Source organism: Gracilinanus agilis, chromosome 6 (genome assembly GCF_016433145.1).
Source record: "Gracilinanus agilis isolate LMUSP501 chromosome 6, AgileGrace, whole genome shotgun sequence".
Lineage (NCBI taxonomy): Eukaryota > Metazoa > Chordata > Mammalia > Didelphimorphia > Didelphidae > Gracilinanus > Gracilinanus agilis.
In genome coordinates this window covers 213,814,593-213,831,732 of record NC_058135.1, presented here as the reverse complement: position 1 = coordinate 213,831,732, position 17,140 = coordinate 213,814,593, and the positions used below count along the sequence as shown (strand labels likewise).

At 34.6% G+C, this 17,140-nt stretch overlaps 1 protein-coding gene across 1 annotated transcript in view; it reads right to left on the bottom strand.

The window, feature by feature from the left end:
* The window catches only part of KIAA0232 (KIAA0232 ortholog), a 69,766-nt gene that overhangs the window by 14,402 nt on the left and 38,224 nt on the right, over positions 1-17,140 (bottom strand). Inside the window, exons 3-5 of the mRNA XM_044681410.1 lie at positions 13,154-13,220; positions 11,836-11,917; positions 5,715-9,012 (exon numbers count right to left, since the gene is read on the bottom strand). Coding sequence (XP_044537345.1) covers positions 5,715-9,012; positions 11,836-11,917; positions 13,154-13,220 — 3,447 coding nt within the window. The remainder of the gene's footprint in view (positions 1-5,714; positions 9,013-11,835; positions 11,918-13,153; positions 13,221-17,140) is intronic.

Below are 17,140 nucleotides of genomic sequence, written 5' to 3'. Positions count from 1 at the left end.
TTCTATATGGGTATCTTTTTCATCTCTTTGATTATTCATTCTAATCTTTTTCTTGTCCTTCCTCTATTTTTATGTTTTCTTATAGCAATCAGACTGAAGGAAGTATTTCTGATGCAAAGGAACACAATTCTATAAATGGGTAGAATGTTTTATGTTTAATTTATAATACTTTTTCTGATACCCAAGACTTTTAATTTGGTCAGCTCACTTCCTCATTTCTTTAGTCTTTACAATCTGATTTCTTTTTAAGTCCAGCATTTGATTGCAGCTGTTCTTTCAAAGATTGCCAAAGATCTTTTCATTGCTAAATCCAGTGTCCTTTCCTCAGATCTCATTGTCCTTGACCTTTCTACAGATTTCAACATTGCTGGCCATCTCCTCCTTCTGAGATACTTTAAGTTATATTGCTTTCTCCTGATAATCCTATCTCTATTACTGTATCTTCTTGGTCTTCTTTACTGGCTCACCATTCTCCTCTAACTTTCCAAGGCTCTCTCCTGGACCCTTTACTATACTTTCTTTCTTGGTAATCTTTTCCGCTTCCATATTTCAATATTGACCTTTGTAGAAATGATTTACAAATTTAAATTTACATTTCTAATCTTTCCCCCCTAGTCCTTCATTTCCAAATGCCTTTTAGACATTTACACCTTTTGGCACTAGGAGAACATCTTACTCTCAGGTTCAAAAAAGTGAACTCATAATCTTCCCCTGAATGCACTATTCCACCCAGCTTCCCTAAATAAGAAACTTCAGTCATCTATGACTTTTCTTTTTTCTCACCATGCACTTAAAATCATTGCCAAAGTCTATGAATTTTACCCATGATCACATTTTTCATATTTGTCCCTTTCCCTCTAGCCACATGGTCTTGTCATGACCTCTCACCTGGACTACTACTGTATTACTCCCTAAACTGCCATCTCTGCTTGATCTGACATCCTTTTCTAGTTTCTATGCATCTGTGAATGCTGTACTTTGATCTTAAAATTTATTTCATCTCTACCTTTCAAAATCCTTCACTTTTTTCAAGTCTCAGTTCAGGTTGCCACCTATTTCTTTCCCTTCCTCCTCTCTTCCATTATAATTACTCAATGAGCAAGATATACCACCCTTCCTTCCACTTCCAACCCCTACAGGATATAATCAATTATGCCACTGTTCTCTGTATAAAGTTGATGTTTAATAAATGCTTACCTAGTAAAATTAAATTAAGAATAAGTATGTATTTTTGCAAGTAATTGAATTCACTTAATTCTTATAATTTTATGTCTTTTTAAGTCTTCTACAATGTAGTTATAAAACAAATTTAACTAAAAGTACACACATATAAAAAGAAGCTAAACTTTAAATATGTACTTAACCTTGAGAGTAAAAGATGATTCCCTGACTCAAGTTTCTTCCTAAAGTCCAGGTCTGACCATGTTAAATTCAGTTCTCTAAACTTCGGATGGCTTCCTATCACCAACACAATCAAATATATACTTCTCTATGGTTTTTAAAGCCCTTCCTAATCTTTCTAGTCTTCTTACATCATACTTTCCAACAAATATTCTGCAATCCAGAGATACTGGTCTCTGTGTTGTTCCTTAAACAAAAGAAGTCAGCTTTTTGACTCCATGCATTTTCACTGGCTATTCCCCATGCTTGGAATTCTCTCCCTAATCTTCTCCTCACTTTCTTCAAATACCAGCTAAAATCCTACCTTCAATAAGAAGCCTTTCCTGATCTCCTCTAATAATTAGTGCCTTCCTTTGCTGATTACTTATTTTATATATATCTTGTCTGTACACAGTTGTTTACATGCTGTCTCCCTCTTAAGAATATACGATCCTTTAGAACAGGGGCTATCTTTTGCCTTCCTTTGTGTATCTCACACTTTGAACATACTGTTTAATAAATGCTTATTGATTGAATGAATAGATCCTCCATTTTCTTCCATATAACATAAAAGCAGGGAAAAATTTGACATCTGAAGAAAGGTATGTACCCTAAATAAGAGCTACCTTTATTAAGAAAAACTTTTTCTAAACTAACTTATCTTTTAGGCTCTAAACCGTATCAAGTTTCTTTTGTGCAGCATGAAGAAAAAATATTGGCCTGGGAGTAAGGAGACCTGGGTTTTGTTTTTGTTCTGCCACTAACTGGTTATGAGACTTCATGGCATTTCAGCTTTCCTGGGCACTGGCTTCCTTCTTTATAAAATGAGAGGGTTAGAATACATAATGTTTTAAGGCCTCAATCAGCAATATGAGTCTATGGTTCTAAGATGGAATATCTGAGGGATTCAGGGTAATTGCTCCTTAGTTTTACAAAATATAGATAACTGAATGATCTCAAAGTGTCTATTGAACATATATTGGTAGTTAAGGCCTTTTCTTAAAAAATTAATATTTCTGATAAACTTAACTCACAGATACAATGACAAGTTAGAAAGTGTAAAGATGGTAATGTTACAATGTGAGCTCTTTTTTTTTCTTTCTATAGTGAAGCCAAATGAAGTACTAATTCCATGAGGAGGATATGAACCACAGAGAAATGGCTGAGTAAGATGTACAGAAAGAAAGCTAATTATCACCCTTTGCCCCCCACATTCTTTCAAATTTTAGCTTCTCCAAGCAGTTAATACCATGGCTATTGAGTTATTTTGCTTTAGTTTCAAGGCTTTTAATGATCAGAGGATAGAATGAAAAGTTAAAACCAATTCAACAAATGAAAATTAAAGTGTAGAAAACAGGTATATTATGCAGGGTACAAAGCAAAAGATGTGATCTAAAACAGAGACATAGTATAATAGAAAAAACACCTGATTAGTAATTAGAAAGACTATCATTCTAATTTTGGCTCTGTAAGAGCTAAATGTGTGACATGGGGAATGGCATACCTCTCTGACCTCATCTGTCAAAAAAAGGAGTTAGAGTAGATGGCCTCATAAGTCCTTTCTAGCTCAAAAATGTTTGATATTGTGATACTAAGCATTAGTAGGAACTAATTCTTTATCTAAATCCACCAACTTTTAATGTTGATATTAAGAATTTTTTTATGCAATGTGAAAAAGCTTAAAAGTACAGTTTAACCCAAATATATTGAAAGTCTGATGGGATAAAGATCTTACATATTTAGATTGGACAGATTTAGGTAAATAAGCAAATGTAAAATGAAAAGAATACAAATTGCTAATCCTCATATGCCACTCCAAGGTGATTAAATAAAAATTCAGAATTGACAATTTTTTTCAAAAGTAGAACTTATAAGATTACATAGCAGTGAATTAATGAACTAATTTAAGAATCTAATATTCTCTCTCTCTCTCTCTTTTCTCTCCCTCTCTCTCTCTCTCCCACCATTACCTACAGTCTTGGAATCAATACTATGCATTGGTTACAAGACAGAAGAGTGGCAAGGGCTAGGCAATAGGGGTTAAGTGACTTGCCAGGGTCACACAGCTAGGAAGTGTCTGAGGTCAGATTTGAACCCACGACTTCCTGTCCCTAGGCTTGGCTCTCAATACACTGAGCTACCCAGCTGCCCCCTGTAATTATATTTCAAATACAAATATGAAAATTTTATTAGTAGATCTTAAAGGTTATTGATCTAAATTATAAATTTCAAAATTATCTAAGAAAATGCCAAGGATTAACATCATTAAGTGTCTTATATGGAAAAACACATAGTAACAATAATATAAAATGTAACTTGAAAAAATCGGTTTAGTATTTTAAAAGTAAAGCATAAATAGATTACTATTACCATGACAAACTGCTGGGTTAAGACATTTGATTGGAGATACATGGTAGTAATGAAAAAGCTGTGATTCAAGTATGGTATGATTTAATCCAGAGGAATAGCCTGGATCATTTCAAAACAGAAAATGCTTGCCTTTTCCTCTAGGAAATTATTCTAACCTTGTTAGTATTATAAGTTCCTCTTGGGGTATGTCACTGTTGTTTAACTAGAAACTGTGTAGTAAGATTTGTTTGACACCTAACAATGGCTGCATGATGAGCACTCACATATTCTCTTACTTCAGCAGTGAGTATACATACCCAAGTACTTCTCAAAAAGCTGCCATTTTGGAAAGCAAAGGCATTGCCATACTTATACTTTGAAAAGAAACATCCCGATCTATTTTTTTGGTAAAACACATTAAAGTTTATCAACTATTACTACTAAGAATCAATTAGTTCTTAAACCATTTCTTGATAGGAAATGAGAACTGACCATTAATGGAAGTTTCCATTAATGGAATATAGTAAAGTATATTAATGGAAATGTCTTTAAATGTGTAAATTTTCTCAAAATAATATGCAATAAAATATCAATAGCATTTTCCATAAAACCTTATTCAGGTATGCAAGAGTACCCTGACAAACATCCCCATCAAAATAAATGGGGATGCGGGGCAGCTGGGTAGCTCAGTGGAGTGAGAGTCAGGCCTAGAGACAGGAGGTCCTAGGTTTAAACCTGGCCTCAGCCACTTCCCAGCTGTGTGACCCTGGGCAAGTCACTTGACCCCCATTGCCCACCCTTACCAATCTTCCACCTATGAGACAATACACCGAAGTACAGGGGTTTAAAAAAAATCCTAAAAAAATAAATGGGGATGTGAAACATTACAGGATAGCAGCAAACTTGGACTGTGATAGCTTATTCTACTTTTGTATTCTATTTTTGACTAGGTAATGGGTTATACTGGAACTTTACAATATTATGAAGGGGTATGGTTATAAGGTAGTAAAAGTATTTATTGCAAAAGTGATATTGGTAAGGGCAATATCATCTAGAGTTCAAATATATTTTTACTTTTTACTTTACATAAAGAATATCTTCTTGAATATGTGTGAACTTTATTTCTATATAAATTGGATATCTTAAATGTACTTTGGGGAGCTTGCTATTTAAAGAAGCTCTATGATAAAGATTTCCTTAAAACAAAAATAGTCTGTAACACTAATAACCATTCCTAAATTTATCTAAGGTCGAAATTAGTTTTTACATGTCACACTACAAAACTTTCCGAGATTTATGATTTTATCATAATTTCTTTCATCTAAAGCAAATCTATATCCTTTCTACCATGTAGATGGTCTTCATGATGCTATAGCTAAAAAAATTCATCACTTAGTAGTCAATCCTCTGGTTAAAAGGCTCTCTGAATTGAAGTAGCTGCTTCTTGAGTAGCAGATATACAATCCATCACCAAATTCTTACTCAAAGGCTATAATGCTTAGTGGAACTTGTGAGGGCTTGTGTTATGCTGGGATAATGGCTGAGAACACAGCGTCATTTCCATAAAAAGAACCAACAAATTAGGATTTTACAAATTAAGTGTTCTTAAAGTTGTATAAGTTTATGTTAAGGTGACTTGCAGCCTGCTTAAAATGCTGATATTCCAAAAAGGGGAAAACAAACACAAATGCAGTCTACTGATGACATAAACTATATTAGGCATCAGTGTAATTTTCAATCTATAAAAGATAAAAGGTTTATATAACTGGAAAGATAAATATTTTCAAATGATTTTGTTATAATATCTTTAAGCTTGCTCCTTAGCAACTGTTAGTTGCCTTTTCAATGCTTGATATTACTGTTACTGTATTTGTCACTTATTCTATGACCATCAATATGAAAATGCTCACTTGGTACCCATCTATACATGCACAAGCACATGTGCATACACGTACGTGTACACATACAACCACACACACACATACCTCTTCTAGCTCTCCTGAAGAAACAGGATTATCTTCATATGCAGGGAACTGACAACCTGCTTTACAACTGCAAAAATTATTTATTTCTTCTTCACATGGTGCCAATATTTTGCAATTCACTTCTGAGTTTTCTATATGGTCTGTTTCTAAAGATTCTTTCATGCTACACTCCAAACACTGATCTTGCTTCCCTATTGGCAAAATCCCAGCTGATTCCTCCTGGGAATCTAGTGATGTCTGAGCACTCTTCTCCATTCCAGATTTTTTCAATCTGGGAAGGAATTTTCCAGACTCAAGCTCTGACTTTCCATAGTAATGCCCTTCTTTCTCTGCATCTTCTTCCAGGGGTTTGAGATCTGCTTGTGGATCTTCAAACACATCAACTTGAGAAGGGAGAGGATTTGCTTCATCTTTTTCAGATTCAAATTCTGACTCACTTCCTCCTCCTGGAGACAGTTCAGATGCAGAAATTGGGCGAAAGTGAGTCCTTGGAGAAATCCTTATCGCCCTATACTGTGTTCTGTCAACACCACATATCCTGGGATGAAAAACTTCACTGTCTGAATCAGAGCAGAGGATTGATTTAGGTTTAAAACTAGGGCTGAAAGATGCAATCCCTTCTGGTTCAAATGAACATTCTACATGAAGAACTTGTGAAAATGGATTGTTTAGGTCAAAGGAAGAGAATGAATATTCAAGCCCAGGATCTTCAACTTGAAAGTTACCACAAGCTCCTAGTAAGTCTTCATGGAAGATAAAAGAAAACCCCTTATTTAATCCACTTTCCCCACTCTTAGATTGATCATTCTGTTCAAATGATACAAATGGTCTCCATAACTGCCTGTGACCTGGTGCAAAGCTGTTTCCTGGGGTCATAAAGACATCGGTACCAGCTATTGTCACTACATCAGAAGCTGCACACTGTAGTAGGCTTCCTTTTGTGTGACTAGGTGGTACTACTGCCCACTCCCCATCACTATTAAATGTTTTGAGTTCTCCATAAACTCCACCAAGAATAAATGCATTTTCTTTATCTTCATTTACATCCCAAGGTTTGGAGGGTGTAGTATAATCGCCACCATCTACCTTAGATAGCTCACTTGGAACAAATGCTCTTTTCTCCAAGTTCTCTTTCTGTCCCTCCCATAGATGGTACTCTGATCTCTGCACTGCCTTATTAGGCTCACGGAGGGTTTCCATTTTACCTTCAGTATCCAAACAGCAGCAGTAGTTATTTACATCTGTTGAAAACAACTCATCATCTATTCTTTCTATTTCTACCATTGCTACAGAATTTCTGTCTGCCATATTTGTCCAAATGTCTTTAATAACCCCTGAGCTGTAGCCATCTCCTGGTGGACTGCTATCACTACAAACTTGTGTAGCTTCATAGTCTTTACTTTCTGTTTTTTGTTCTAGCTGAATACCACAGACAGATTCTAGTTTAGATTTTTTTTTGAAAACCAAATTGGGCATCTCTCCTAAAGTTCTATCATTTTGCTGGCAAGTTTCTTCTTGCAAAAAATCCAGAAGTTCTTCATCTACATAATTTGAGGAGACTCTGGGAACTACATAATTAATATCTTCTACATTAAACTGCGTGGATTCTTCAAACTGAATATTTAAAGTCTCATTGTCTGAACGTGTTTCTTCTGAGTGTGACCATGGACTACAAGTTCTTGTTGAAAGATTGGAACAGTGTTCATTTTCATCAAAGGCACTATTTTTGGTCCATATTAGCAACCTAGACTGTGTTTTTCCAAGCATATTAGCACTACTACTAGAATCTGTATTTTCATTTCCCAAGTTGAGTGTTTCAAAAGAAAATGGTAAAACAGAATTACTGCATTGCACTTCAAACACTGAAAAACAAGAGTTTATACCAGACCCTTCATTAATATCTGAAAAGAGCTCTTGATTGCCAGCAAGCATGTGTGAACTAAGCATTGTGCTGTCTAAGATAGGTGATAGTCTAATAGGAGAATCACCTCCAAAACTTTCCCCATCTGCATCACCAGAGCTTGAAGATGAACAGCACTCCAAAAATTGAGCTAAATTACTAAGGTCTTGCAAGATTAACCCCTCAGCACCAACAGAGCTGGTAGAATCTGTCCATATTGCACTTTCCCCTTGCAACTCCATTCCATCTAACACTATGCAACATTCTGCCTCAAAATCAGTTTTCTCTTTACTCTTTTGTCGAATCATATTCAAAATCCGACTTTCTCCTTGCATCGTATCTGAGGCACCAGGATCCAACATGGATTGATCAATATCCACTTCATAGAAGTGTGTTAGTTCTGAGAGATGAACATCATCTAAATATTTAGTGTCCTCTTGTTGAGAACATAATGAGGTCCCAGTGAGGTCAATATCCTCATTTATAACTGCAGGCATTTCTACAAAGTGACCATCAATGAAAGTACCTGCTGCGAGGTATGTTTTATGAATATTATTGTTGCTAATACAAAGACCATGCACTGATTCTGACAATGCTTCTACTGCTTCTGATGCTAGATCACATGTATCTTGCCTGTGTCGGTATGTAGTCTCAAGTTTACTTTTTCTGCTCAGAGGAACAAAATATTCTGCAATTGGTTCCGTATACCATAATGGTTCCTCTTTATATTCTTTTTCATTCCTGCTCTCCAAGTATAGATCTTTTCCTTCTGTGTTGCCAGTATCATTTCTTCCAATTTCTTTCAAATGTCTTTTGCCCCTTTTGCACAGCTGTTTGATGGACCCACTGCTACTGCTGCTGCTACTTCCAGCATGAAACTTTCTTTCAGCCCTTTCACTGGTCTTCACTGAAATCCTGTTTTGACCATTTCGCCCTTTTTTGTTTCTAATCTCTCGTGTTCTATGCCTTACTTTAACACATTTCATTGATGCTTTTAATTCTCCCTGATTACCGCTTGAACTTGATCCTGCTTCACTAGAACCTGATGACCAGGACCGAGGGCGAATTTTTCCTTCAGATTTGTGTCGGGCTTGCTTTTTATAGAAAGCAGGCTTCTCTTCAATTGTGCCATTGTTAAACTTGTTCTCTTTCTCATTTTTACTTTTTTTCAGCTGGAGTCGCTCATGTACAGTGCTGGACATTTCACTACTTCTCTCTTTAATGACTTCACTTTCACTATTGCAGTCCTTGGGAGAGGACGTGTCTGTGGTAGCTGGTGGAGCTGTGGATGATGAGGATGAGCTAGAGTAAGAGCAAACTTTAGATTTATTCCATACGGTCATGATTTCTTGCAGGCAAACTGGTTTCTCAGACAGTGGTGGAAATGCTTCATAGTACCTAAAAGTAAAAAAACTTTTAAAAATTAGCATTTAAAAAATATAAGCATGATAAACTCTCCATTATCTGGAATGATATCAGAAAACTGGGCATTCTAGTAAAAGGGATGGTATATATGGCACTTAGAAACAATCAATTTAGTGAATTAGAGTAGGATGAAACATAGTTAATGCTAAATCATATCTGAGTTCTGTTCCCAGTCTTCCTCTAGGTCAATGGTTCCCAAACTTTTTTTGCCTACCGCCCCCTTTCCAGAAAAAAATATTACTTAGCCCCCTGGAAATTAATTTAAAAAAAAGTTTTAATAGCAATTAACAGGAAAGATAAATGCACCTGTGGCCATCACCACTCCCCTGAATTGCTGCAGCACCCACCAGGGGGCGGTGGCGCCCACTTTGGGAATCACTGCTCTAGGTGAAGACTACAAAAGAAATGATAAGATTCAGTCTCTGTTCTCAAGGGCTACTTAAAGTTAGGTTGAGATAATAAGACTAACACCTATAAAGTAATGGTGAACAATACAAGAACAACTACTCTCAAATATTAGAGGAGATAGATCATGAAGGGGTAGACTAAGTATGGAAAGAATTCATGGAAATGGTGGGACTTTAACTAGGCCTTACCAAATGGGTAGAATTTGGAGTAAGAAAGGAGGAACACATGCCAGACAAGAGGATCATAACCAAAGTTATTGAGACTGCTGTAGTATAGTGGAAAGAACACTGGACTGGAATCTGTGGACCTGGCTTTGCTACAAGATCTGTGACCTTAAGTATGTCACTTAAAACTCTTTTGGTGTCAAGTTTCCTTATCTGTAAAACGAGGGGTTGAACTAAACAACTTTCTAGTTCCAAATCTTATGAACTTATAAATAAGCAGGTCTTATTCATGAAACACTGGGGAAACCAACCTGACTATAATACGGTTCTTATGGGAGTTGATATAGGAAAAAACAACATCAAAATAGAATTCCTTTGTTGAGACACTTGAAAGCAAAGCAAAAAAATATTCATTTTCAGTAATAAAAAACTAAAAACCAATTAAGGTTTTTGAACAGGACAACAAAATAATAAAAGTAATGTGTCAACAATATTCACCTGGTAGGAGTATATAGAACAGATAGCCAAAAGACAAATTCAGTTAGGGAGGCTACTTTAGTAATTCAAGCATGAGGTAATATGATATAAGGTGGTTCACTAAAACATTACTGACAATTAAAGATCATTTTAACACGTTTTAAAGTTTATAAAACATTAATTTTATAATAATATTGGCAATTCTTTCCATATTATAGATGGAGGAATTGAGGCTCATTCACTTATCTATTCACATTCATACAACTGTAAATTGTCAAGTCTGGGATTTGAACCCAAGGGTTTTTTTTTTTAATTTCAACTTTAGTGTTCTTTCCTCTACACCAATTCTAAATATAATCTCTTTCTAATTCTTTTCTGACAATATTTCATACAGTGTGTTAGGATTCATACAGCAACTATATTTCATTTATCTTTGGCTTTCTCACAGCATCCAACACAATGTTTTATATATAGTAAATATTTGAACATTTGTTGAATGAGTGAATTAATTTTACTGTAGAGATGGAAGGTTCAAAGAAAATAGGACAAAAGTTTATTGTATTTTAAAAAGCATAAAACAAAACAACTATATACAGAGTGACAAGTCACATGTAATTTTAAAAAGGTTTTTGATTTTCATCAAGACTAACAAAGCAGCTGGCTATAAGGATGTACTCAAAAGGAATTCATCACTTATTCATTGTCAAGCTGGAGAACAAATTGATATTTTATAGATACTAGCCTGAAATTTAAAAGTTAAATAGAATTATTAAAATGAGCTACTTTTCTCTTTTCATAATTACAAGCAAAAGATTTTGAAAGATCTCTAATGCCAATTTAAGCTTTTCTTGCTCTTCAAATATGTGTTTGTATGTTAGCTTTTCATTTGAATGTCAGGATAAAATTATCTGGCCAACATGCACTTCAGAGTGGGTTAATCTGAATGGACTTTTAATTGCTGTGCTTTTTATTAGAAAACTCATTCAACACAGTATTTACTTTAATCTTGTACTGTACAGTCATTAAATCTTATATCAATATAATAGATAGAACTACATTAGCAATCAGGAAATCTGGTTCTATGTCTAATTTTACTAAAGAATTGCCATATCACCTAGAACAATTTGGTCTAAGTCTTAAATTCCATATTTGCAAATATAGAATAATACTTCCCTGCTATCTAACTTTTATCTATATTCAGGATAAAGTAACTCTGGAGCATTTAAATTTCCTTCGATGAAAAGGAAGCTCAGTGCTGAAATGTGTATAAAATATTTTGTTCTGCTTTTTAAAAAAAGATAAAAACGGGGCAGCTGGGTAGCTAAGTGGATTGAGAGTCAGGCCTAGAGATGGGAGGTCCTAGGTTCAAATCCGGCCTCAGGCACTTCCCAGCTGTGTGACCCTGGGCAAGTCACTTGACCCCCCTTGCCCACCCTTACCACTCTTCCACTTATGAGCCAATACACAGAAGTTAAGGATTAAAAAAAAAAAGATAAAAACCTGTTCCCACACAATTAAAATAACATTGTCAACAACAATAACAACCAGTTGAAAAATTGAGGCTTTCTATTAGATACCTGACTATAATTCTCAACACATACCATAGAAAACACAAAAAGATATATGTATGTACACAGGAGCTCCATGAAAAATGAAGTTAAAAAAAAAATCAAACTTTTCTTCTCTATTAATTTGGTTTTAACCAACTTAAATTTGCACTTTAAAAAGAAAATAAGATCCCACATACATTTCCACTTGATCCTTTGCTGTGGGAGATATTTCTGCCTCTGGAGAGGGAGATCCCTCTAATTTTTTGTTAATCTTCTCTTCTGTTACAAAAAAAAGATTTAAAATGTTTTTATTTTACTTTTAAAATATTTATTTGCTTATATTTCAAAAACTCTTGATTACAAATTCTATAAATTGTTATTTATCTAGAACATGACTATATTTTCTCTACTTAAAAAGCAACAATAGTAACAAACACTTGTCATGTTTGTCAAGAACCATCTTCTTGTGCCAAACGTCATTAATTAAAGGTTAGAAATTTTCAGAAGTTACATCTGTTATTAATTATGTATTTACTTAGGTACTAAGATAATATTAAGTCCCTTGAGATTTCCTGATTAACTTAGAAGCTTAAGAATATAGACATCTGTTTCAAGATCCAGAAAATATTATCTTACCATTTTGAAATCCTAAAAATTAATGGACTTTATATTATTACCACAAACTGGCTAAAATTAATTAATTAAAACATTGAAATAAAATGTCTTAATATGACAGTGCAGTTAACAGTGTTTAGGACAATATAGATGTTTTATCACTTTAAGTAGCAGAAGTGGTCATGTTCTCAGTATGATTCCAGTTGTGTCCTCAGATAAATTGCCAAATAGTACTGTGGTTTTAGGCATGGGGCAAGAGAAATATATACTTAAGCAGGCAGCAAGTATGGGAAGTCAGTAATAAGAAGAGCATTAGGAAAAAAGGGCTCCTTAGCCTTTGTGAGGAACTTGTTTCTCACATAGGAAACCTGCAGAAGGACCAGGCAGTCACAAAGGTTATGTGCACACACATATATGTATATATGTCCCCTTTACTGTTGGGACACATGACATATACACATATATCCTCCCCACTTCCTGATAATTTAGTTTGTCAAATTTCAAATGACTTCTAACATGGAAAAATCAAATTTCTTTCAGAAACTAAATTAGCAGTTAATTTACCTTGGCTAAGAAAAGGAGGATACTTGAAATTTCCTGCAACCCTAGGTCATCATGCAAGCAAAATTAAATGGTTACCAATGACCTGAACAATCTGGGTTCTGGGGCTTTCCTTTTCCTGGCATAAAGGGGAAAAAAAGGATTTAATTTTTTTTTATCACCACTGTTGAAAACGCAGATAGCATGATGCTCCATTGCTGATTCACTGATAGCTACCCGTCATAAAGAATTTGCCTATATTTGGCTTAATCAATTCTATGGTAATAATCAAATTTAAATTCTTAGATCTATGATCATACTGAATGTTAGCACCTTTTGTTGCAAATACAAATCCCTCACCTTGCTTACTCTGAAGGTCTTTCAGTCTGGAGCAGAGCTCCTCCACTAAAGTTTCAATCCCAGAGCTCTGTTTAAGAAGAGAAAAAACAGGTTATTATTAATAATAAAGTTTAGAAAATTATAGCCTTTGTTTTGATAATGATACATAATTCTCCTAAGTTTTACAAGCAAATAAATATTTAGTTACCAATATATTATCCTCCTAGTGTGACTAGATACATTTAAATTTATTTGGTGAAACCTTCCACCCTGAGAAGCATGACATTTGCCTGGCTGGGAACCCCTTCCTGGGAGCAGTAAGAAGGGTGACCTGGTCAGATTCTGAGTTCAATAAGCACATCTGGAAGTCTGGGGGAAAACTCAAAAGAAATATAAACATTCACAGAAGGAAGCGTGCTGAGGGGTCTGATGCAAATTACTTGCCATAAAACAACAAATAAGAGAAATAATAAACTAAGTAGGCATACAATTTGGAATCTGGTATTTTGTCTTTATGTCATCATATCATCTGAAAGATTCAAGTGGAATCGAATGAACTAGAAAGGTGTGGCTCCAAAAGTGCAACGTTTACTCAACATTACACCAATACCAGAAAGAGGGGAAAACCCAATGTTTTTATTATGAATGTAATAAGTTCTCTTCATTATATTCTTATTACATGATGCTAAATGGTAGAAGAAAGAGAATAACACTTGGGCTCAGAAAACGTCCCTTCTTTTCTAACAATGTGACTTCCGGCACCTCACTTCCTCCCTAAACCTCTGTCACTCTGTAAAATGAAGATAATATTGGCACAACCTACCTCTCAAAGTTATGAGAATCATATGAAATAAAATATTTCCTGGAGAAAGCCTCACAGTGCAAGTAATAATGGATTTGAATTAAGAAGACCTTGCTTCAGACTTCCCTCTGACATAAGCAATGTGTTCATGGGGAAGATATACTACCTAAGACCTAGTTTCATTGTCTATAAAGTGGGAAAACTTCATCTACACCTCATGATGTTTTAAAGATTAAGTGAGATAATGTATATAAAAGTATTCTGAAAACCTTAAAGCAATATGTAAATATCAGTTATTATTATTATTAAACATGATGTCATTCACTGGGCAAAATAAGACATTCAATAAATAAAATATTAAAAATTAGATGTCCACAAAAAGTATACATTACTCCTATCCCTTTGTCATTGATTAACCATGATATAAAAAATATTTAAAGATCTAGTCTTTGACCTCTAGAAGCATATACCCTTTCACAAAAAACAAACAGGGTATATATACATTCATTAGAAAAGAAATGTTAAACCATTGTCTGAATGGCAATAAGTATTTTTATATAAATTCAATAAAAATATAAATTGTGAAGTTATTATTGAATGAATTGCAATTTGGGGGTAGAAGAACTGGGAATATCAGGGAAAGTTGAGAGCAGAGTCGAAACTAGAGAAAGCAAAGAATAATCGGAAGCTAAAAACAAGAAAAGCTTAATGATAGGAAAAAGCCATTGTTTTAAAAATCAGGGAGTTAGATGTCTTTCATCAAAAAAAAAGTAATTTTCACGACTGCATATCTCAGAAAATAAGAAGAAATAAAATCCAGAAAAAATTGATAAACATAATTAAATATATTTCTAAGAAACTTGAGTCATCATTTAAACTGGAAGGATAAAAGTCCTACTTAAACTAAAGATTTAAACAGGACTTCGTTTAAAAATAATTAAAACAAACACACATGACAAAGCACTTCTTTAACTCATCACCGTCACTGGAACCTTGAGAGTCTAAAAATAAAACTTTACACCATTAGCTTAACTTAAAATGACTTTGCACTGGCATTAAAAATAACTGAAATAAGCAATCACAGTTATACAAATTAAGAAACTAGAAATGCATTACGATGAAAAGATGAACATTAAAAACCAGGTTACATTTTATGTGTGAGATATAATAGATTTTATAATGAAAAAAGGCAGAGGGAGAAAGGAAAAAGAGTCCCAAATCTTTCTCTCACTTTTACTTTGCTGCTCAATAAAGATCATGAAAAACATTAAAGAAGAACCTGTGGCTGATGTAAGCACCAAATGTTGCCATCACTCCAACTTAACAATTCCATATGAAAAAACTGGCTTACCATACTTTTCAAGGAGTGACAAGTTTTGGAATTACACTCCATTTCCTCCTGATCTTGAAACTAATACTTGTGTCAGCTGACATGCTGTATTCTATTCTGTAGAGCAAGCCTGGGCTACAAAACAGTCTCCAGGGCAGAATGCCAGCCTCTAGGGATCGCTTATTTCTGTGCTTCAACACTCTCAAGCCTGTAGCTCAGTGTCACATTGCCTCAGAAAGGCTAAATGTATTCATATCAGTTTTTATTACAATTGAATGACTGTTGATATAATTGTTGACACTTTATCACAGGCTTTCACTTCAGATCGAACATTAAGTTAGTTATTCTATTAGGGTGGTATGGTTTTGGTGCTGGCTTTGATTTGACTCTTAATTATGGTTTTATGCTAATAACCAAGTTAAAAATATATATATGTGTGTGTGTGTGTGTGTGTGTGTGTGTGTTTTCTTGGTTTCTTTCTTTAACTGCTTCTATATTTTAAATAATTTATTTTTATTTTTAATTACCATAATGACAGTAAGAAACATGGACAAGTAACTAGAAGGAGAAGAGGCAGAGCAAAGCAAAAATTGCAATTCGCTGCTCCTTAATGGAAATGTTAATACAATGGGGAGGAGGGAGAGGAAGGGAGGTGTTAGTAGCAATTACTGCCAACATTTTAGATCGAACAAGGATTCTAGAGTAAACATATGATTTCAATTGACTAGTTGAGGATTTGTAACAATATAATAATCCTCAAACGGAATGAATAATAATAAAGGGCAACTAGGCACCATAAGTAATATAGTAAACACATGCATTTTATTCAATCTCTTGTTTATCTAGAACACCAGTGAGTATAGCTTTTAAAAAAAAGTATGATATAACTCATATTTATCATATGACCACCCCATGCATGGTACTACAAAGTAAATGCTTTAATAATGATCTCCACCCACACCCAGGCTTCTGATTAGGGTACTCTCACACCATAACTAGACCAGAACACACATCATCCCTTAGGTTCAGCTGCAGAAAATCTGCAGCCAAATTCATACCATGGAGACCCCCCCTACTACACTCACCATCTCTGTGACCTCTGAGAATATAATATCATTCTGCTATTTATCTTATCTCCGTATTAGAATATGAGTTTTTTGAAAGACATAAACTGTCTTGCTTTTTTTTTTATTTGTATCCCCAGCTCTTAGTACAATGTTTGGCACATAGGACAGACTTTAATAAATGACTTTTCATCATTCATTTAAATTATATTCAGTATTAGTTTAAAAAATATGAAGAACCTCTAAGTCAGTATTGGCAAACATTTTCAAGTTTGCATGCCCAAACTGCAACTTCAAGCTGCCTATGAGCCCCCTGAATTATTCCAGACAGCCGGAGGTAGGGAGAAGGGATTGGCAGCTGAACAGAGGGGTAGGGCATGCAAGAAATCTTCTCGGGGACAGTGGAGAGGGGAAACTGAGTAGTCTCCTCCGTGCCACTCCAGCACCCATGCCCCGCCTTCACCAACATGACTCTAAGTTCTAGTGCTTCTCATATTTTAGGTGTTAAATGCACTTATTGTGCTCTAATTTTCTGAAAACCAGTAATTCACATATTGCATATATGATAACATTTACTTAGCCAAATAACTAGGTAACCAAAAAAGTCATTACTAACCATTTTGGATATATGAAAATTTACCCAGGCTGAGGAGGGGTAAAAATAGTACTTTTCTGAAAATCTAACCATTCTTTTCATCTTTTTTTTTAAGCCTCACATTTTTAAATTCTCTATATCCCCTCTACCCATCTCTTATTTACTGCCATTCCTTATAAACTGCAAATATAAGGTATTATCTGATATATTCTTATTT